Source organism: Lemur catta, chromosome 20, assembly GCF_020740605.2.
Source record: "Lemur catta isolate mLemCat1 chromosome 20, mLemCat1.pri, whole genome shotgun sequence".
In the NCBI taxonomy this organism is placed as follows: domain Eukaryota; kingdom Metazoa; phylum Chordata; class Mammalia; order Primates; family Lemuridae; genus Lemur; species Lemur catta.
In genome coordinates this window covers 22,872,301-22,896,404 of record NC_059147.1, presented here as the reverse complement: position 1 = coordinate 22,896,404, position 24,104 = coordinate 22,872,301, and the positions used below count along the sequence as shown (strand labels likewise).

General features: G+C 38.6%; 1 protein-coding gene across 3 annotated transcripts in view; it reads left to right on the top strand.

Moving 5' to 3' along the window:
* The window catches only part of NFATC3 (nuclear factor of activated T cells 3), a 110,804-nt gene that overhangs the window by 76,836 nt on the left and 9,864 nt on the right, over positions 1–24,104 (top strand). For 2 of the 3 annotated variants that reach the window (XM_045533428.1, XM_045533431.1), the window contains one exon: positions 2,265–3,272. In XM_045533428.1, coding sequence (XP_045389384.1) covers positions 2,265–3,272 — 1,008 coding nt within the window. Of the gene's footprint in view, positions 1–2,264; positions 3,273–20,791; positions 20,896–24,104 lie in introns of all 3 variants that reach the window. The other variant, XM_045533430.1, reaches the window with a different exon arrangement.

Sequence of the window (24,104 nt, the reverse complement as noted above, 5' to 3'; positions counted from 1 at the left end):
ATAACCTCATAAAGATTGTTTTGAAGTAAATTAGGATCTTCCACTACAAATGACAGAAATCCAACTCAGATTAGCTTAAACAAGAGAATTTATTGGCCCATGTAGTTAGAAGGTTAACTGGAAGGCTGATTGCAGACCTGGTTTCAGCTCAGACAGTGTTATCTTAGGGCTCAGCCTTTCTCTTCTTAAGACTGCATTCTTTCTGTTGGCTTTACGCTCAGATTAGCTCTTACTAGATGGCATCTCTAGGTTTGGTCTTTGTAATTAGCAATCCTAGAGAAAAGAGCCGGCATATCCTCACACACGTAGATTCACATATGCATGTTTATCTCCCTCTAGGTCAATCCTAGGGTCACATTCAAATCTCTGCTCTAATATTGTTGATTTGTAGGAATTCGTTATTTATTCTGAGTATTAAACTCTTTTCAGATACATTATTTGTGAATATTTTTCCCATTCACTCTCTTGATAGTATCTATTGATATGCAAAAGTTTTTAATTTTGATGAAGTCTGATTTAAGAAAGCATTACCAAATCCAAGGTCATGAAGATTTGTCCTATGTTTTCCTCTAAGAGTTCTATGGGTTGGCCTCTAAATTTAGGTCTTTGATCCATTTTGAATTAATTTTTGTATATTATATAAGTGTGGATTCAATTTCATTCTTTTGCATGTGGATATCTAGCTTTCCCAGCACCATTTGTTAAAGAGAACTGTTCTTTCCTCATTAAATGGTCTTGGCACCTTTGTTTTCGAAGATCAATTGACCAAATATGTGAGGCTTTATTTCTGCATTGGTCTCCATGTCCATCCTTATGCGAGTGCCACACTGTTTTGATTACTGTAGCTTTGTAGTAAGTTTTTTCCCCTAAAGATCAATTTATTTTATTTTATTTTATTTATTTTATTTATTTTTGAGACAAGGTCTCACTCTGTCACCTGTGCTAGAGTACAGTGTTATCATTGTAGCTCACTGCAACCTCAAACTCCTGGGCTCAAGTGATCCTCCTGCCTCAGCCTCCTGAGTATTAATAGCTGGGACTATAAGCATGTGCCTCAACGCCCGGCTAATTTTTATATTTTTAGTAGAGATAGGGTCTCACCCTTGCTCAGCCTGGTCTTGAACTCCTGAGCTCAAGTGATCTTCCCGCCTCTGCCTCCCAGAGTGCTAGGACTATAGACATGAGCCACAGTGCCCAGCCTGTAGTAAGTTTTTAAATAAGGAAGTGTGAGTCCTCCAACTTTGTTTTTCTGTTTCAAGATTGTATTGGCTATTTGGGGTCTCTTAAGATTCCATGTGTATTTTAGGCTAAGTTTTTCTATTTCTGCAAAAGACGTTGCTGGAATTTTGATAAGGATTTGATAGGGATTTTGAATCAGAAGATCACTGTGAGATACTATAATCTTGGCAATATTAAGTCTTCAATCCATGAACCTGGAAGGTCTTTCCATTTATGTAGATCTTTGGTTTCGTTTAGCAGTGTTACAGTTTTCAGTGTAGAAGTCTTGCCCTCCTTGGTTAAATTTATTTCTAAGTATTTTATTTTTTTTTGATGTTACTTTAAACAGAATTGTTTCCTTAATTTTCTTTTGGATTGTTTATTACCAGTTTATAGAAATCCAACTTATTTTTGCATGTTGATTTTTGTATCTTGCAACTTTGCTGAATTTATTAGCTTTTTATGGATTTTAGCACTACTTTTGATCCTCCCATGGTGATGTAGAATCAAATGAGATACATGTAAACCAGAAGCTCTATGAATGTCAGATTTCTGATTTCTGGTATATGATATGACATGCAAAACCGGGTGACTAGAATGTTTCAGAGCAGAGATCCCCAAATTCAATGCTTTATTAGACTGTAGGATTTGGGGGGGATGGTTAAAAAATTATTATTCTTCAATATGTAGTATATACACAGTTAAAAACATTTAAAAGGCATAAAAAAGTATGTACAGTAAAAAGTGAATCTCCCTCCTGCCTCTGTCTTTTAGTCACCTAGTTTCCCTTCCCAGCAGTAAATCTAGCACTTACCAGTTTCTTGTGAGTCTTCCCAGAGATATCTGTGTATTCACAAGCAAAAATATGTGTGCACATTTATGTATATCTACACACAGAATATTTTACATGGACTGCCTTCCCTGAAGGTGTTTGAGTTTGCCCCCTCTGGCTTGGATGCATGTAGTTGGGTAGCCTAGAATGAAGGCCTATCATAATTATTTTATGTGTTATGTAATAACATCTGCTTTAATAATTTTCTTTCTAGTTTTGATGAAACAAGAACACAGAGAAGAGATTGATTTGGCCTCAGTTCCATCTTTGCCTGTGCCTCATCCTGCCCAAACCCAGAGGCCTACCTCTGATCCAGGGCACCCACATGACAGTGTACTGTCAACCCAGAGAAGCTTGGTGTGTCCCATCCAGCAAGCGTATGCATCCATGGTAACCTCATCCCATCTGCCACAGTTGCAGTGTAGGGATGAGAGTGCTGGTAAAGAACAGCATGTGATACCTTCTCCAGTTGTACACCAGCCTTTTCAAGTCACACCAACACCTCCTGTGGGGTCTTCCTATCAGCCTATGCAAACTAATGTTGTGTACAATGGGCCAACTTGTCTTCCTATTAATGCTGCCTCTAGTCAAGAATTTGATCCAGTTTTGTTTCAGCAGGATGTAGCTCTTCCTAGTTTAGTAAATCTTGGCTGTCAACCTCTGTCATCCATACCATTTCATTCTTCAAATTCAGGCGCAACAGGACATCTCTTGGCACATACACCTCATTCTGTGCATGCCCCGCCTCATCTGCAGTCAATGGGATACCATTGTTCAAATACAGGACAAAGATCTCTTTCTTCTCCAGTGGCTGACCAGGTCACAGGTCAGCCTTCCCCTCAGTTACAACCTATTACATATGGTCCTTCACATTCAGGGTCTGCTACAACAGCTTCCTCAGCAACCTCTCATCCTCTGGCTAGTTCACCACTCTCTGGGCCACCATCTCCTCAGCTGCAGCCTATGCCTTACCAATCTCCTAGCTCAGGAACTGCCTCATCACCGTCTCCAGACACCAGAATGCATTCTGGACAGCACTCAACTCAAGCACAGAGTACAGGCCAAGGAGGTCTTTCTGCATCTTCATCCTTAATATGTCAAAGCTTGTGTGATCCAGCTTCATTTCCACCTGATGGGGCAGCTGTGAGCATTAAACCTGAACCTGAAGATCAGGAGCCTCACTTTGCAACCATTGCTCTTCAGGACATCACATTAGATGATGGTAAGTTCATCTGTGTGTTCTTGAAACAGTGATGACTCAGGAACTTTCTTGTCTAAGAAATAGTTATGAAATAGTTACCATGAACTGCTTATTGGTATATGGTTGGGCTTTTAAATAAATTGTTATCAGAAATACATGTTAATGTATAACCTTGAGAATAGATATGAAAATCTATACTTTAAAGTCTATTTTACCACTAATATCTGTTGCTGACTAGGGCATCTTTTCTTTCAGAACATATAGTGAAATCACAGTATCTAGAGAATGGAATTCAAGGGCATTAATTCAGTGAATAGTGCTGAATGCTATCCATTGGCAAGACATGGAGCTAGATGCTGGGAATATTAGGAATGCATTAAGATAGAGTTGTTGTCCTTGAGGAGATTTACTCAGGTAAAGAACCTGCCCCACTATAGCCCTGCTAGCTTGCTGAGTCAAGTAGTGGTGTTGGTACAAGATGGTACTGGTTTTGTTGCTGCTGCTACACTGTTGGCACAAGGATAAAAAGAAGCTATTTATATAAATGTAGCAAGTTGGTATATAAATTTGTGTTTTTATGAAATTAATAAATTTGAGAACTCAGGAATATTAGTCATCTCAATAATTGAAAATTCCCCAAGATAAGATGTTTAGTTAACAATTTTAGAGTTTAATCTTGGCTTTATCATTTATATGGTCATGAAATTGTGTCTAAATAGGAATTCAGTGGAAAGCTACTGTTGTCCAATATGAAAATTCTAAAGATTCTGAAACACGGATATAGAATTTTAGTTCTCTCTCTGATTCTGTATTACTCGACTATAGGAAAATAATTAAAGGCCAGCCATTTTCTATCACAGATCTAGATAGGCTGAGTTCACTACTTAGTTGCAAAGCTGGTATTAAATCCCAAGTCCCAAAGACAAGGGAGCAAGGAAGATAAATAAGATGTGGTGCCCTATCTCTTGGGGCTTTCCAGTCAGACGAGTACAGACTATACAGTGCAGAAGGTCTGAGTCACCATAACCAAGGTATAAAAGAAGCACATTAAAAGATCAGTGATATATAACAGATGTCACAGGAAGGATTCTGCAGGGCTTCCATGAGTAGGTGATATTTGAGCCGAATTTTAGAGGATGAATAGAGTTGGACCTCTGTATCTGTGGGTTCTACATCCATGGATTCAACCATCGGTGGTTTGAAAATATTTTGGGGAAAAAATGGATGGTTGCATCTGTACTGAACATGTGCATACATTTTTTCTTCTCATTATTCCCTAAACAATACAGTATGACAACTATTTACATAGCATTTACATTGTATTAGGTATTATAAGTAACTGAGAGATGATTTAAAGTATACAAGAGGGCTTGCACAGGTTATGTGCAAATACTACACCATTTTATATAAAATACTTGAGCATCCATGTATTTTGGTATCCTCGGGAGGGTGGGGATGGAGTCCTGGAACCAATCCCCTATGGATACTGAGGGAAATTGTCTCTTGGTAAAAATGGGAGATTGGTTCCAGGACCACCCACGTGTAACCAAATGTACATCCTGCAGCCAGTCCTATAGAGTATAAGAAAAGTCAGCCCTCCATAGGATCTTTGTATAATCACATTTCACATCCCAAGAATACTGCATTTTCAATCTATGTTTGATTGAAAAAAAGCCACGAGTAAGTGGACCCTAAAGTTCAATCCTGTGTTGTTTAAGGATCAACTGTATATGTTTTCAGTAAATGAGGATCAGAGGGCAAGTTAGGCAATATATGCAGAAACTGAGATGTATCTGGGAAAGCTTGATTATCTGTGCCTGGGCCAGGGGTGCGAATGGCACAGAAGAGGTCATTTGTGTGTAAACAGAAGGCATATGTGTAAATTAGAGCAACACCTAAAATTTGCATAGCGTTTTTTTATTCCTTATCTAACCTAATTCTTGCCATTCCTCTATGAGGTAGATAGTGACATTTACAGAGTTGGACTTTCCAAAGGTCACACAACTAGTAAGCAGCAGAGCTGAGACTGGATTCAGATTTTTCGGTCCAGTCTTTTTCTTATGGCATTGTAGCTGCCTCCCAGGAACAGCAGGCTATAGTGGCTAGAACCCTGTGCTAAAGGATATCCCTCAAGGTTTTTTTAATTCCTGGAGAATAGTATGAACACATGTTCACTACTGCATCTGATCTGTCATACTTGTATTGGGAATACTTGACAGTTCTGATATCTTGCTGTGCTTTTTATGCACAGCTGGTATAAGTGTCACTGCCTACATGATGATGAAGCCAGGAGGTAGAAAGGCTACTACTTTTATGAAAATCAGATTTTAAAAAAATAGACTCTCCCAAGTATACATTGGCTTTTTTTTTTTAACATTGGCTTTTAAAATGTTGCCTATTCCTTCCTTTGGCAGTTTTACTAACTATTCATAGTACTTTTCACAATGAAACAAAGAGTGAGACCTTGAGTTATATCCCTCATTTGTGATATAACTGAAAATATGAGATTTATTGAGCAGGTCTGGAAGGGTATTTCAGCTCATTTTCTTTAAAAAGGAAGACATTTCTACTTTTAAAAAAAGACCAAAGCTAGAACCTGTTCTTTCTTATTTACCACAGATTGAGAGATTTGGAGGTATGCGGTGGGCTAGGCAACAAATTAGAATTTCTAGAAAGGTTTTGTGAAAACTTGACATATTTCATCTTTTGAATATGTGGAGATATGTTGCAAAAACAGAAGATATGGAGAGATGAGGGCAGCTGTAAAAGCAATTTCATTTTTGCTCCATTCATTATATGGGGTACAGGATCAAGAAAAGTTCCCAGATTGTAGCCCCACAGAGGACAGGGACTGGCTATTGAATTCTCTCACTGCCACCCATCAGGGGACTTGATAGAAGCTCAGTGATGCTAAACAGTAATTAAAGAAGAGGAGGAAGGAGCTGGGTGTGATAGCATGTGCCTGTACAAGCTAACTTGGGAGGCTGAGACAGGTAGTTCAAGTCTAGTCTGGACTTGCTTGAGCTAAGGAGTTCAAGTCCAGTCTGGGCAACATAACAAAACAAGATTCCATCTCTAAAAAAATTAAAAATTTAAAAATAGGGCCGGGCACGGTGGCTCACGCCTGTAATCCTAGCACTCTGGGAGACCGAGGTGGGAGGATTGCTTCAGTTCGGGATTTCAAGACCAGCCTGAGCAAGAAGAGCAAGACTTCGTCTCCACAAACAAACAAATAAATAAATAATAAATAAATAAAGGGAGGGGGAACTAACATTAACATTACTCCTGGATACCTCAGATTATTGACTGTATGATTTTTACAAATTGAATTTTTGATGATTAACTTGAGCTCCAAAATGAATTTCTGATATTTGCCAATTGATTCATTGTTTATGGTATTTGGATTTGCCTTTGAAGGTAAAATTCTTAGAGGCTTAGAAAATCCTAAAGTTCTGCAAAGTCTTAGTGTAAATTCATAAAATAAAATTTCAAAAACTCATATATCTCATAGTTCCTGAACTCCATAACACTTGAATGTCTCCTTTCTGGTTAACTTTAATAGTAGTAAGTCATAGAGCTGAGCATGGTGGCATATGACTGTGGTCCTAGCTACTCAGGAGGCTGAGCCCAGGGGGTTCAGGCCAGCCTCAACAATATATGAGATCACATCTCTTTAAAAAAAAAAAAAAGTCATTACATACCACAAAGAATTAGAAGCAATTAAAGTGAACTTTGCAGTTAGGCTGAGCTCAGGTTTTATATTAACTTTTCTATATTAGGTATTAAGTCCAAAGTAATTTCTACTCTACAACCAGAGGACATAAGTAATTTTTTAAAAATGTGTGCTATGCTAGTTAAATATACTTCTCATCTAATCCTGATAACTTTTATTAATCCTATTTCTGTTTTATATTTATCCCCTTTTAACCAAATTAAAAATTAAAACACAAAAAATTATTTTTTATTTTTAAGATTTTTAAGTAAGATGGAGTCTTGTAGGAATCATTCAAGTATTAGTTGACTGTTATATTTATAAATGTGGACATTGCCAGGCACGGTGGCGCATACCTGTAGTCCCAGCTATGCAGGAGGCTGAGGCAGGAAGAGAATGTGTTTAAGCCACCCAGCTTGGGCAATATATCAAGACCCTATTGCATGGAAAAAAAAAAAAAAGAAATGTGGACATTAACATCTTAATTTTTATTGTAAATTTAGTGACGTGGTAGAGAAAATATTGGTGTACCTCAGCTCAGAAATATGCAAGAGTTATTACAGAGCTGGATATATTCTAATATAGTTCCTTAATTTTTTGGATAAAGAGTCTGAGTTTTACACAGAGCTTAAGGTATTCATCCAGGGTAAATTAGTTAATGGCAGAATAAAGACTAAAACCCAAGTCCCCTGACTCTAGAAGTTTTTCCAGTATCTGCAATCATGTTTCTAATCAGTCTGGGTTGAGGCTTTAGCGTGAGTATAGAACAGACAGAGTACATGAAAGAAAATGCCATTTTTTCCATAGAGCCTTGGTTTGTGAGGCAGGCCAGAACAATATTAAGATTATAGATACTCAGTATTAGATGAAGTTGGTTTTTTTTGTTTTTTGTTTTTTTTTGAGACAGAATCTTGTTCTGTTGCCCGGGCTAGAGTGAGTGCCGTGGCGTCAGCCTAGCTCATAGCAACCTCAAACCCCTGGGCTTAAGCGATCCTCCTGCCTCAGCCTCCCGAGTAGCTGGGACTACAGGCATGCGCCACCATGCCCAGCTAATTTTTTCTATATATATTTTTTAATTGGCCAGATAATTTCTTTCTATTTTTAGTAGAGACGGGGTCTCGCTCTTGCTCAGGCTGGTCTCGAACTCCTGACCTCGAGCAATCCACCCGCCTCGGCCTCCCAGAGTGCTAGGATTACAGGTGTGAGTCACCGTGCCCGGCCTAGATGAAGTTTTAAAGGCTCTCTACTCCATCCTCCTCTTTCATGTTGGAGTTCACACTCATATTCTTAGTGATATTATAGAAGATTGTGTCCCTTCCTCTGTAGCTTCTTTGGAACATCTCAGGGTCTTTTGAGTTCTAGCTGCCCTTCTTGTTTTATGTGGACTCTGATGCCTCTGGAATCATGCAGAACAAATTTAATCCTCCTTCTGTAATAGACCTTCACATGTGTGAAACCTTGATCTCTTTCTCAGTCTTAAAAACTCTCCAGCAACTTCATCCTTCACTTAGCAACACGGAAATTCTCCTCTGCTTGAACTGATGTTTTTAGATTCCTTTTCATAGTGCAGTATGCAAAAGGGAACACATTCTAGCCAGCTCAGTGTAGGTTAGGACTGTCACCTTCCCTGTTCAGAAGACTTTATTATATCAGTATATCCTGGGGTAGTCAGGGGATTTTCTTAGCTCCATTGTACTCTAAATTTAGTGAGTCATAATTGTGCATCCTTGCTCCCCTCCCTGCCATGGGTTTTTGCATATTTTTTTCAGAACCAAAGACTAAACTTCATAATTACCCTTGCTTTGTTACATTGAGATGATCTTGGCCTGGCATATCAACTGTCCAAGCTCAGAAGAGTCCCAGCAACATTCCTCTGTCTCAGAGCAGTACGGCTTTCTCTCCAGGGGTATTTTCTTTGGGGTAATAACAGTAGCAGAACGCTGATCTTTAACTAAGCAGTGTTCTCTTTCGAGTAGTTCCCTTGGAAGGTTGTAACATATACTTATTCAACTAAGGCATAGTTGAAGACAATTTGATAGCAAATTATCAGTGAGTTTTTACTCATGTTACAGATTGTATGCCTGGGACTGCAAATTTTCCTAAATATTTCTGCACATTATGGTGTTTATGCCCCAGTTTTTAGACCAAATGATTCAGCATTATATTAGCTGATTTTATAACAAATGTAGAAATTACCACAGCTGTGTTTTAAACATTTTAATTGGGATTATATTCAATGTGGTAGTGATTCTGTTTAAAAAGAGGAGAAGGAGATTAGAGTTTTGTGAAACTAGCCTGTCTTAGACCTTTAAATACAGGCCTATTTAATTTGTAATTGAGCTAACGGAATCCTGTTACAATGTTCCATTAGAGTCCCCCAGTTCCCACTTGTCTTCCTTTGTTCACAAGCTAACAGAGCCACAGCTGTAGCTCTTCAGCACAGAACAGGATGCATGTTAAATATAGCCCGACCTGCTGCTGCGGTGAAAACTGACACTGCCACTTCTAAGCTCTGTGCAGTAACATGCTGATCCTGAATGTAGGGCAATTGCTAATTCAACAGTAAACAGGGACTCTAGACATGACCTCAGCGTCTTCAGTTCTGTATTTATAAATGACAAGCAGAAGAGCCTGCTTTCAAGTATGTGGTTTTTTGAATCAAGGGAATGATAAACACAACATTCAAGTGGTTACCTGAATGAGGTAGGCAGGAGGCTGGTATACAGGAGAAACAGACAGGTAAATATTATTGTCAGTGTTCTGTTGCACCTGTTGGATAGTGGTTGCACTGGTGTTTGTTATATTTAAATAAATAAAAGAAAGCCATGCACAGCCAATGATAAGAGTGTATCATGAGTGAGATGATATAATTAATCCACTTATGGACATTGGGGTGGAGGGAGGTCGATAATACTGAGCTTTCTCTTTTAACTGGGACACTGGGTAACTCATGAATCCTCTTTTGGGAAGCATACATACACCATCCAGCCTCAAACATATTTAGGATAAATAATTCCAAAGGCTGAAAAGTCCCATAAATAGCCTATGTAGGCTTTAGATTGAGGCTTATGCAGGATGGACCATGATGGGAATTCAGGATTGTGGACATACAATAAGCACAATTAATTTTCAGACCCAGTGAAGAAAGAGCAAGCATTTGAGATCTTTTATTTTTTATATATCGAGTATGTTTATCTCCACAGACATAAATTAGTTGTATCCAGGCTGGGTGCGGTGGCTCATGCCTATCATCCTAGTACTCTGGGAAGCTGAGGTGGAAGGATTGCCTGAGGTCAGGAGTTCGAGCCCTGCCTGAGCAAGAGTGAGACCCTGGTCTCTACTAAAAATAGAAAAATTAGCTGGGCTCAATGGTGCATGCCTGTAGTCCCAGTTACTTGGGGGAGGCTGAAGCAGGAGGATCACTTAAGCCTGGGAGTTTGAGGTTGCATTGAGCTCTGATGATGCCACTGCACACTAGCAGGGACAACAAAGCAAGATTCTGTCTCAGAAAAAAAAAATTGTATACCTTTTTTATGAGTGTATTTGAACAAATTTTTTTTCTTTGAATCAACTTGACTTTAAAATTTATAGAAGCTTGGGAAAAATCCAGGAGAGGTTAACACTAAATAACCAGCATGTCAAAAGTTTTCAGGCCGGGCATAGTGGCTCACGCCTATAATTCTAGCACTCTGGGAGACCAAGGCAGGAGGATTGCTTGAGGTCAGGAGTTGAAGACCAGCCTGAGCAAGAGCGAGATCCCATCTCTACTAAAAATAGAAAAATTGAAGGAAGAAAATGGTCCGAAAAAAAATTTTTTTTAAATAGAAAAAAATTAGCTGGGTGTGGTGGCACATGCCTATAATGCCAGCTACTTGGGAGGCTGAGGCAGGAGAATCACTTGAGCCCAGAGTTTGAGGTTGCCGTGAGCTAGGCTGATGCCACGCCACTCTAGCCCAGGTGACAGAGCAAGACTCCGTCTCAAAAAAAAGAAAAAAAAAAAAAGTCTTCATAATAAGTTTCCTTCAAAATGTATGTGTAAGAGCCGGATGCCGCAGCTCACACTTCTAATCCAAGCACTTAGGGAGGCCAAAGTGGGAGGATCACATGAAGCCAGGAGTTCAAGACCAGGTTGGGCAACATAGTGAGACCCCCATCTCTACAAAAAAGTGTTTAAAAATTTGTTGGCTGTGGTGACACATGCCTGTGCCTCTAGAGGCTTAGGCAGGAGGACCAGTTGAGCCCAGGAGTTTGAGGTTGTGGTGAGCTATGGTCATGTCACTGCATTCTCGCGTGGGTGACACAGCAAGACCCTTTCTCTCAAAAAACAAAAAGTATATTTAAAAATAATTAATGAGTTGTGGTTGCTGTTTCTTGATAATAAAACATTTTATTGAGCACTGTGCTAGGCACTTTGCTAATAGCTCATTAATTTTTCTCAGCAATCTGTGTGAATTATTAGTCATACCTTTGTAGATGTGGCTTGGAAAGCTTATGCACTTCCAGTGTTATATGGCCACAAATACTGGGGTAGACATTTAAATCCAGGTCTATCTGAAATTTAGATGTCTCACATGTGATTAATGGCTTCTAAAATAGCACTCTTCCTCCTTCTCTCTATCTATCTATATATAAATTTTTTGTTTGTTTGTTTTTTAGACCAGGAGTTCTCACTAAGGGAAGAATCAGGGTCTCACTGTGTTGCCTGGGGTAGAGTGTAGTTTCATCATGATAGCTCATTGCAAGCTCAAACTCCCAGGCTCCAGTGATCTTCCTGCCTCAGCCTGCCAAGTAGCTGGGACTACAGGCACATGCCACCACGCCTGGCAAATTTTCCTGTTTTTTGTGGAGACAGGGTCTCACTGCATTGCTCAGGCTGGTCTCTAACTCCTGGCTTCAAGCGATCTTCCCACCTTGACCTCTCAAAGTGGTAGGATTACAGGTGTGAGCTACCACATTCAGCCTGAAATAGCTATAATTGATTGCTTTATATAATCTCTTCTGTAAACACAATCATATACTAACTTTCTAATGTCTGCCATGTGTAAGGTGACAAAACCAGTGTCTTAAAGATGTATTCTATTTTAAAGTTAATGTCCTTTTTCTGAGTTCTTTTTGAAGATGGATTATTTGCAGGGATACTATATTGAAACTCCTGGGCTCAAGTGATTCTCCTACCTCAGCCTCCCAAGTAGCTGGGACTATAAGCATGCACCACTGTGCTCAGCTTTGAAATGAAAGATAAATTATTTAATTTTTAGGCTCAGCAGTTAAACAAGCTTTTGTGGTTTGGTGGCTTGGTGGCAATTCTTTGGCCTGGCATTGCAAGGTTACCTCTTGTCAGGGATCTTAGCTTTTTTTTTTTTTTTTTTTGGGAGACAGGGTCTTGCTTTGTGGCCCCAACTAGAGTGCAGTGTCATCATCATAGCTCACTGCAACCGCAAACTCCTGGGCTCGAGTGCTCTTCCTGCCTCAGCCTCCCAAGTAGCTGGGACTACAGGCGCACGCCACCATTCCTGGGTAATTTTTCCATTTTTTGTAGAGACAGGGTCTCATTCTTGGTCAGGCTTGTCTCAAACTGCTGGCTTTAAGCGATCTTCTGGCCCTGGCCTCCCAAAGTGCTAGGATTACAGGTGTGAGCCATTGTGCCCGGCTGGATCTTGGCTTTTGATAGACTTAGATAAATATACCCAAATAGCTCTTCTCTGTTTAAAAAGATAGATACCTGGCTCTTTTGGTGGGGGACGGGGAGACATTTCTAAAGCCTGGGCAAAAGGAAAAGTATGAAACAAATTAAGTCCCTGATAATCATATTGTGTATTTAATAGCATCTGTGGATTTTATGTAGAATGGGAATTTTAATATAATCATTTTTAAATAAGTAATACATTCATATGGTTCAAAATGTCTAAGGTACAACAGGGTACATAGTGAAAAATCTCTCTTCTGGGTACTCAGTTTTTCTCTGTGGGCAGTTGGAGTTACCAGTTTCTTGGCTTTCACTCTAGAGCTATTCTGTGCATTTATAAACAGTTGCATATATTTTTCCCCTTATTTTTACTAGCAGATTATGTATACCATTCAGTACATTACTTTTTCTGTGTAATATTGAATCTTGGAGATTATTCTTTATTATAACATAAAAGAGCTTCCTTAGAAAATCTTTATTTAAAAGAATATTCCATAAAATATTCTGTAAAACGTTCCATTGTATAGATATACCATTATCTGTTAACAGGTACAGAGAATAGCTTTTTACAGATGTCACACCTATTTTACACAGTGTTTTTGGACATCTGTGGTATGTATGTGTGTGATACATTCCTCGAAGTGAGATTACTAGACCAGTATCTTGAGAAAGATTGCCAAGTTGTTCTTCCTAAAAGTTTTATCAGTTTACATTGTTGCTGGCATTGTAAGAGAGTGTCTATTTCCCTATACCAGGGGTGGGGAACCTGCGGCCTTAAGGCCATATGTGGCCTTCTAGGTCCTTAAATGCAGCCTTTTGACTGAATCCAAATTTTACAGAACAAATTCTTTTATTTTTATTAATACTTTTTTGTTCATCTTTTATATTTTTATTTAATTTTCAAAATGAATGCAATTAAAATGCCAAAGAATAAAATAAGTTTCAATGAAATAATCGTCCCGGACTCACCAGCACAAATAGAACATTAGTAAGCCATAAAGGCTAATTTGAGGGCTGCTGCGCTCATGATTTAGTTTTAACTTTCCCTGCCTGACTGGTGCTAGTACTGCACAAGGCTGGTTGGCGAGAGTTTATGGGGGTGGAATATGCCAGTGTGTTATCAGCTTTTGACAGCAGCACACAGTTTCTTTTTGAAGTGGAATTTGTGAATAGTTGCATAGCTCGACAGTATTTTTTAATTCTGTCTGCTTAACAGCCCATCATGTCAAAGAAAACCAAGAGAACATTGAAGGAAGAAAACAGATTTTTAAATGAGGATTGGGAATTGCAATATTATCTGGTTTCTGCTAAAGATAAGATGATTTGCTTGCTTTGTGATACTGCAATATCACAGAATTAAATCAGCGTTCATCAGCATTATAACACTCATAAGGACCACAAATACTTTAAATTAGAGAGAGAGGCACAAAAGGTTATATTGCAGAAATTAAAAGATAAAAAGCAAAAGCAAAGACAATTCTTTCACGCAGCAATAAGACCTCAAAATAATCCCATCTGGAAGTAAGCAACTTATAAAGTAGCTTGTGTACTTGGAAAAAAAGGGAAGCCATTCAGTAATGCAGAAATTGTGAAAGAATGCATTGTTGAAGTTGTAGGATGCTTAGACCCTGATAACGTTTCAAAGTACGAACAAATGCCTCTGTCAAGGAGAACCATAACTCATCAGCAGCATGAATTAGCCTTCAACTAAATGGGACGGTTTCATGCAGTACTTAAAAAGGAAAATATATATTCAATCACTTTGGATGAATAAACTGATACTTCTGACTTTGTACAGGTTTTATACTTCATTTGGGTCATAACAGGATTTTCTTTGCTACGAAGTTACTCACTTTGGGCGCTCTTGTGAACAGAACATGGAGAATAGATATTTTCAACAACTTTCAAATTAAATGTCATGAAGTTGGACTCAATTTGGCAAATTTAGTGAATGTATGTACAGACAGTGTGCCTTCCATGACAGGAAAAAACGAAGGGTTTATTGCACAGATTTAAAAAAGTATTAACAGATCCAGATGCTCTTATTTCATTGTATCTTGCATCAGCAAAATCTCTGTGCTAAAGCTACTATTTTAAGTGACACTTTGCAACATACATAACTATGTTCCTGCTAATGCAACCCTTGCACATGGCATTGTCAGTTTCATAACATGCTAAAGTTGAACCATTCAGTGTGGATTTGCCTTATCATTCTAAAGTGCGTTCAGGTGTTAGCCAAAATATTATCTCTGCAAGAACAGATAGTTAAATTTTATGAAGAACAGAATCTATAATGTGAATTAGTGAAAGAAGATTTCTATAGCAATGCAGCATTTCTGTGTTATACCATGTCAAATCAAAACAATTTGGATATTTCTTTGCAAGGTAAAATGAAGTCTGCATATGATAATGTGGCAAAAAAATCCAAGCATCTCGAAAAAAGCTATCTTTTTTCAAAACACTTCTTCAAAAAGAAATTTCAGATGAACATTTTCTCCAGTTAGCAAAGGTCATTGATGAGCAGGATGATATATGTGAATCACTGGAAGAATACTCAGCTGTTATAGACCCATTATTTGGAAAACACTATGAAAGATTCACTGACTTTTGAGAATCATGATGTCACATTCAAATTAGCATTTCAGCCTCACCTAGTTGATATCACCAAGGCACCTAAAGAACTACAGATGAAATTGATTGAGTTCTCAGTAGATGACATTTAAAAGTCATTGTTTGATGCCAAATAAGAAAGATCCAGTTGAAATGTGGAAAAATGTAGTAGAATACCCATGCCTTTGACAACGTGCCTGAAAAATGCTTTCTTGCTTTTCAACCACTTATTGCTGCAAATCTGCATTCTCCTACCTAACCCAAATCAAGATGCCCTTAAGGTCATAAATGACTGATACACATCTAGAGGATCAGTTGAAACTGTAGACCTCCATGCTGAACCAAATATTCAAATGCTTTCCAACAAAAAGCAGACACAACAAAGTCATTAAAAGGTTAGTTAACTTTAAAATTAACAAATAGTCTTCATTTTTTGAAATTGTTAAGTAAATAGTAGTTAGATTTTTATAAAATAATGTACAGTTTTAAGTATATCTAATTGAATTTCTTGAATGTAGCCTTATTTGATTGCAGCTAAATTAATGTGGCCTTCCAACATGAAAAGGTTCCCTACCCCTGCCCTGTACCTTCACCAATCCATTCTGTTATCAAATATCTTATTATTTGCCAGTAGGATAGGTGGAAATAGCTTCTCGATATAGTTGTGGGGTTTTGGTTTTTGTTTTTTTTTGAGACAAAATCTTACTCTGTTGCCCAGGCTAGAGGGCAATGGCATCATCATAGCTCACTGCAACCTCAAACTCCTGGGCTCAAGCGATCCTCCTGACTTGGCCTCCCAGAATGCTAGGACTAAAGGCATGAGCCACTGTGCCTGCCTCAGTATAGTTTTAATTTGCATTTCACTTATGAGTAAGATTATTTGCCTGTTTATATACTTAAGAGAAAAATCTTTGGTCACCAACCTTTATCTCTGTTTCTATTTGCTTACTTTTCTATTAGGTTATTAATTCTTATTAATTTATAGAAGCCCTTTATTTGTTACATTCATTAGCTCACTTAGGTATGAGTTATAAATTTTTTCACTCAATGTGTCATGGCTTTTGCTATGAGAATTTTTTTACATTTATATATCAATCCTTTATTTTGTCAGTTTGAGTAATAATTGCATTTTTATGAAACATTATAGAGTACCTACACTATATTTCAGAAGATGCTCCCCTCTGAGTAAATAAGTAAACAGATTCAGAAGGTCTAAACAACTTCTGATAGGTCACCAGTCCGGTAAGGGTTGAAAGGATTCCAAAGCCTGTATTATCATATACATAGAAGGTCATTGCCTTGTTTGTATAAACTAGAAACATCTGTATATTGATAAGGTGCTAAAGTAAGCAGCTTGGTCAACTGAGGAAGTAGGTTGGATAAGTGGGGCAATTTCATTTATCTTTCCCCAAACGTATTTCAGGATTTGTAAATATTTAACTCATTTTTTAAACTTTGAAACAAAAGGAACAGATTCCGTACCCAAACTTAGAAATTATAAAAGAAGAATTTATAAAAGTCCTCCAGGTCTTACTTTTAGTTAATGATTAGAGCTGTGAAAACCTAATGCAGTCATTTCACACAATGTTCTCTCATAAGAAAACCCAAAGTTTGTTAGTTTTTAAACAAAATTTTAATTTTTGTTTTTAAAAGACCAGGTCTCGCACTGTCACCCTGGCTAGAGTGCTCACAGTTCACTACAATCTTGAATTCCTGGGCTAAAGCGATTCTCCTGCCTCAACTTCCAGAGTAGCTGGGAGTACAGGCAAACACCACCCATGCCCAGCTAACTTTTAAATTTTTTGCAGTAGAAATGGTGTCTCACTTATGTTGCCCAGGGTGTTTTTGAACTCCTGGCCTCAAGCTGTCCTCCCATCTTGACCTCTCAAAGTGCTGAGATTAAATGTGTGAGCCACCATGCCTGGCCTAAACAAATTTTTGATTGTGGTAAAATATACATAACATAAAATTTACAATTTTAACCGTTTTCAGTGCATAGTTAAGTGACATTAAATACATTCACAATATTGTGTAACTGCTGCCCCTATTTTCAGAACTTTATCACCCGAACAATTCTATACCCATTAAGCAATAACTCCCCATTTTCTCCCCACCTCCGAGCCCATGGTAACCTCTATTCTGCTTTCTGTCTCTATGAACTTCCCTACCCTAGGTATCTCATATAAGTGGGATCTTATAATATTTGTCCTTTTTTGTCTGGCTTATTTCACTTAGCATATAGTTTTTATGGTTCATTCATATTGTAAGCATACATCAGAATTATGTTTTTATGGATGAATAGTATTCCATTGTGTGTATATACCATGTTTTGTTTAAACATTCATCTGTTGAAAGACATTTAGGTTGTTTCCACCTTTTGGCTTTTGTGAATAATGCTGCTATTTGGTATACATTGGTATACAACCTTCTGTTTGAGTCTCTGTTTTCAGTTCTATTGGGTATATATAGGAGTAGAATTGCTAGGTCATATGGTAATTCTGTGTTCAACTTTTTGAGGAACTGCCAAACTTTTTTTTAATTCATAGCAGCTGTACCAGTAGAAACAGGGTCTAGCTCTTACTCAGGCTATTGTGAACTGAGCTCAAGCAATCCTCCAACCTTGGCCTCCCAAAGTGCTAGGATTATAGGTGTGAGCCACATCACCCGGCCCAGCTAATTTTTAAAAAAAAAATTCTTTTGTAGAGGAAGAGTCTCCCTATTGCCCAGGCTGGTCTCGAACTCCTGGCTTCAAGTGAGTCTGCTGCCTTGGCCACCTAAAGTGCTAAGGTTACAGGCATGAACCATTGCGCTCAGCCTGTATGTAAATTCTTCAGAGTTTTATACATATAAGATTATGTCATTTGTGAACAGAGATAATTTTACCTCTTCCTTTCTAATTTGAAAGCCTTTTATTTCTTTTTCTAACCTAATTGCTCTGGGTAGACCTTCCAGTACGAGATTGAATAGAAGTGGCAAAAGTGGGCATCCTTGCCTTATTTGTGATCTTAGGGGAAAAGTCTTTGACCATTGAGTATGATATTAGCTATAAGTTTTTCACATACGGCCTTTATCGTGTTGAGGAAATTCCTTCTATTCTTAGTTTATTGAGTGTTTTATCTTGAAAGAACATTGAATTTTGACAAGTGCTTTTGTGCATCAACCGAGATAATCATGTGGGTTTTCTTTCTTCATTTTATTAATGTGGTATATTACATTGATTGATGTTTGTATGTCGAACCATCCTTGCATTCTGGGAATAAAACCCACTTGGTCATGATGTACAATCCTTTTCATATGCTGCTGAATTCAATTTGCTAGTTTGTGGAGGATTTTTGCATCTATAATCATAAACAATATTTTATAGTTTTTTTGTAGTACTTTCATCTGGCTTTGGTATTGGTAATGCTGGCCTTACGATGAATGGGAAGTGTTTCTTTTTAATCTTTCGGAAGAGTTTCAGAAGGATTGGTGTTAATTCTTTTATAAATGTTTGGTCAAAGTTTTTGTGATCAATAGACATGAGTGAGGTATTTCTTGGAACTGTTAACAGTGCTTCAAGGAACTAGAAGGATGTCTACAGGACTGTAAGTTTCCATTAAACACAATCAAATCTACCATTAAGTCAATCAACTTACAAAAGCCCCTACAGTGTCTGTTGACCTCTTAGCTTTGTTTCTGGGTTTCTTTCTTCTGTTCTATAAGTTGATTAACCTGAAATCACATATTCTGTACCTTCAAGTCTGTTTTGGAGGATTCAGTTGTGGAGATTAGGCACCCTCAGAAAGGATATGTAAGCTTACGGCAGAAAAATTTTGCCTAAGGAAAAGATTTCTGGATTTTTTATTTTGTTTTGTTTTTAGTGAGGGTGCAGTTTGGACAAATTGTCTCCTTCTTTATTTTTCTTTTTCTTATGTGCTTAAAAGGAGGGTTTTAGTTAGTGTTCACAAAGACTACATACAGATTTTTTCCTTCTAAGATTAGGTCTTTTTGTTTGATGCTAAAAATAATTCCTTATAGACAAAAGGAGGAGGATTTCTCTACTATTGTATCCTAGACACTAAATGGGCATCAGAATGCTTCAGCCACTACCACAAAACTGACCAATAGTGACTCTACTGAGTGCAATGACTTTTGAACAGTTTTTTTTTTTTTTTTTTTAAAGAACCAGGATCTTACTTCATTACCCAGGCTGGAGTGCAGTGGCATTATCATAACTCACTGCTGCCTCAAACTGCTGAGCTAAAGCAATCCTCCTGCCACATCTTCCCAAGCAGCTAGGACTACAAGTGTGTGCCACCATGGCCAGCTAATTTTTTTTTTTTTTTTTTTTTTTTTTTTTTTTTTAGTGACAGAGTCTTGCTATGTTGCCTGGGCTGGTCCCTAAGTCCTGGCTTCAAGTGATCCTCCCGCCTCAGCCTCCCAAAGTGCTGGGATTACAGGCCGGAGCCACTGTACCCAGCCCACTTTTGAACATTTTTGATAGTTTCCCACAATAAGAAATGTTTTATAACGTGACCCAGTCACACACACAAAAACATATATACTACTAACATGAAATCTCACAAATCAGTTCTTAACCTCTATTAAAGAGAATACAGTCTGCTATCTTTTATTTTGTTCTATTTCTTTCCCTTTTTTAAAATACTGGTTTCAAGTTGCTCAAGTGATTTCATGAATTTATAATGGATGTGAACTTTAGTTTTTTTTTTTTGAGACAGAGTCTTGCTTTGTTGCCCGGGCTAGAGTGAGTGCCATGGCGTCAGTCTAGCTCACAGCAAGCTCAAACTCCTGGGCTTAAGCGATCCTACTGCCTCAGCCTCCCAAGTAGCTGGGACTACAGGCATGCGCCACCATGCCCAGCTAATTTTTTCTATCTATATTTTTAGTTGGCTAGATAATTTCTTTCTATTTTTAGTAAGACGGGGTCTCACCTCTTGCTCAGGCTGGTCTCGAACTCCTGACCGCAAGCGATCCACCCTCCTCAGCCTCTTAAAGTGCTAGGATTACAGACGTGAGCCATCGCGCCCAGCCGTGAACTTTAGTGTAATAAATATTCCTGTTTGACCCTCAGATTTGATTATACATACCATTTTCTGGGCTTATACCCTTAGAGAGTTTGGTTTGTGGTCTTCAGAGTTTATATTTTTATCAAGAGCCCAGGAGTTTATATTTTTATCAGGTGCTCAAATAATTCTGATGTAGCCATAGCCAACTATTTGGGAACTGCTATTAGATCTAATCTAATAAAAACTAGTTTACTTAAAACTGAATTTATACCTGAAAACTATAATTGTAACTCTTTGAAAGTTATTGCCATTTTAATTTAAAAAAAATCATCCATTACCTAAATTATCTGGACTCTAGTAAATATTGTCTAATAAAATGTGAGTAGCCATCTTATGCAGTGATTGACAAGTAAAGGAAAATTAAATTCCTGTTGATTATGCAAAAAAATAGGCTGGGCACTGTAGTAGATTAAGTTCACCCTCTGGTTTGTTCCATTCGGTAGTGATGTTGTCTTCTTTGACACAGACCAGTTTATGTCTGACTTGGAACACCAGCCATCAGGTTCAGCAGAGAAATGGCCTAACCACAGTGTGCTCTCATGTCCTGCTCCTTTCTGGAGAACCTAGAGGGTGAGTGTTGATTGAAATGTGTCATTGTTTTTGTGCCCAAGTCTGGTATTTGCATGCAGTGGCTGGATTTGCATGTGCTACAGAGGAGGGGGTATGCACGAGCACCTTCTTGGTAGGCACACCCATTATCTTTGGAGCTGTTCTTCAACTGTAAGACTCTCCTTTTTAAATCTAACCACACTTAGGCTCTCAGACCTTGCTTATAATTTTAGTCTGGGATTGAATGAAAGGCAAGAGATTAATTAGATTTACTAAACCAAAGTAGAGAGAAGGCCCATATATATGAATTCTATGGCTTTGGTGATGAGTAAATTTGTTTGCTGAGCAGGTGCATAAGCCTACTCATTTGTCATCAGGTATTCTTAAGGTTTAATGTGAGGCAGTATGGAATGGAAGTGAAGAAGGAAATTTTATCTATTTTTCAGAGGTAACCCAGAATATTTATCCTTGGCCTGGCCTGTAGGCCCTTGTTTATACTCCTGGTAGTTCATCTGGGGCTCCACTTAGAAGGAAGCTGTAGGAATGGACCCAGTGTCTATGAGGGAAAGGGCTAGGCTTCAGGTCTCTGGACTCAACAGCCAACCAGGGACAAAGCCTCTCTTCACTGTCACATCGGCTTCATTCTTCAAAGACTCTCAAAGCCACTTAAGAAAGTATGTGATAGAACTTGTAAACATACAGAGCATAATTCCCCAAATTCCATTTGAATTTCATTTTAGCATGAATTTAAGTTTGGGCGCAGTGGCTCATACCTGTAATCCCAGCACTTTGGGAGGCCAAGGTGAGTGGATCATTTGAAGCCAGGAGTTCAAGACCAGCCTGGGCAACATAGTGAGACTATGTGTACAAAAAATGAAAAATTAGTCTGGTGTGCTGGCAGATACCTGTAGTCCCAGCTATTCGGGAGGCTGAGGCAGAGGATCACTTGAGCCCAGGAGTTCAAGGTTATAATGAGCTGTGATCATGCCACTGCACTCCAGCCTGGGCAACAGAATGAGATCCCATTTCTAAAAAAAAAAAATTATATTTGGAAGCGTCCTTAGAAATCATGTTCACTATACCCAAATCTTTATATTTAGGATTCTGAAGCTTCCTGATGACCCATCAAACAAAACATCAAAACTCTGGCTTCTCTCAGAAGCTGGGCCTATCCTGGTCTCACATCATTCTTATCTAACCATGAGAGGAATAGTGACTTAATTTCTGCATGAGTGTATATAAAACTTAGGAGAATTATAACCAGAAGGATTTAAAATAATTTATTGATGTTATGGATGAGAAAATCACTTATAGAAAGATGAGGTAATTGGCCTAGTCACATCACAGCCAAACCGAGACTAAAGCTTATTTCTTCTAGTGTTTAGCCCAGTGTTCTTCCCATGTGTAAAGCAACAAGTTGGTCATTAGTGATCTTGGTAAGAAAGAAGTGTTTCTGTGGAGTGAAGGGATCAGTGGATGGCTGAGTGAATCAGATATGAGAACATAGAAACAGCAGTGTAGATAACTCCTTTAATTAAGGTAATCCATGCTAGAAAGAATTAGATATGGAAGAGAATATGGGTTCTAGTGTTTTTGTTTGCTTGCTTGCTTTTTGGGGATAGAGAGACTTACCCATATTAAGTGCTGATGAGAAGGATCTAGGAGGGGAGATGGGCAGATAGAGACTGATTAAAGGTATGGAGAGTGGACTGGACACAGTGGCTCACAGCTGTACTCCTAGCTCTCTGAGAGGCTGAGGCCTGCAGGAGGATTGCTTGAGCTCAGAAGTTCAAGACCAGCCTGAGCAAGAGCAAGACCCTGTCTATACTAAAAATAGAAAAATTTGACTGGTGTCATAGCACGTGCCTATAGTCCTAGCTACTCAGGGGGCTGCGGCAAGAGCATCTTCAGCCCAGGAGTTTTGAGGTTGTAGTGAGCTACAATGATGCCACTGCACTCTACCCAGGGTGACAGAGGAAGACTCTGTCTCTAAAAAATAAAAAAGATTTGGAGAGTGAAGAAAACTGATGGAACAAGGTCTTAAAGAGGATCCAGAGCACAGGTGGTAGAATGGGTTGTGTGGATTTATGGCTCTAGAGCTCAGGTTTGGCCTCTGGAAATAATTGATTTAGGAGTCAGCAGTGGATAAGATTATGCAGAAAAAATGTACAAAGTGAGAAAACAAAACAGGGAAAAGGGATTCTTCTGACAATTCTGAAATGCTTCTGAGTTCCACATCTTAACCCAAATTGAAAAATGTGTATTTTTTCACATTTCAGTTTTTGCTGATACAAAAGGGTACATGCTGATACTTGAATATACTTTCAAGTACCTGTGTACTGTTTACTCAGCTGGAGATTTCATGTTTGTCTTTGTAGAATGTTTTGAGTTACAGACTTTTCTAGAGGAAAGATCTCTATGACACTGAGTATAGCATCATACACAATAGAGGTTTCTTTAAAAGAAAGGAGTCTTGGCCAGGTGCAGTGGCTCTTGCTTCTAATCTCAGCACTTTGGGAGGCCAAGGTGGGAGAATCACTTGATACCATGAGTTTGATACCAGCCTGAGCAACATAGGGAGACCCCATCTCTATAAAAATGAAAAAAAAAAAAATTAGCTGAACTTGGTGGCATATGCCTATAGTCCTAGCTACTCAGGAGACTGGGGCAAGAGGATTGCTTAAGCCCAGAAGTTGGAGGCTGCACCAATCTATGACCACACCAATGTACTCCAACCTAGGTGACAGAGCAAGACCCTGTCTCTAAAAAAACAAAGACACACAAAAAAGAAAGGAGGTCGGGTGCACTCTGGGAGGCCAAGGTAGGAGGAGTGTTTGAGCTCGGGAGTTCGAGACCAGCCTGAGCAAGAGTGAGGCCCCATCTCTACTAAAAACAGAAAAATTATCCGGGTGCCATGGCGTGCATCGCAGCTATTCAGGAGGCTGAGGCAGGAGGATCACTTGAGCCCAGAAGGTTGCAGTGAGCTATGATGACGCCACTGTACTCCACCCAGGTTGACAGAGCAAGACTCTTCCTCAGGAGAAAAAAGAAAAAAAATAGGAGTCTTAACAGGACTGAATTTTCCCCCCTCAATCAGTTGTGGTAGAAAAAAAGTATAATAATTTTCCTTTACTAGTATTTAATATTAGAGCTGATATTAAATGTGAAGGATATTGCCTGATCATTCTACATATATTTTCTTTTAATTTTCACTTTTTAGAGTGAGGGTC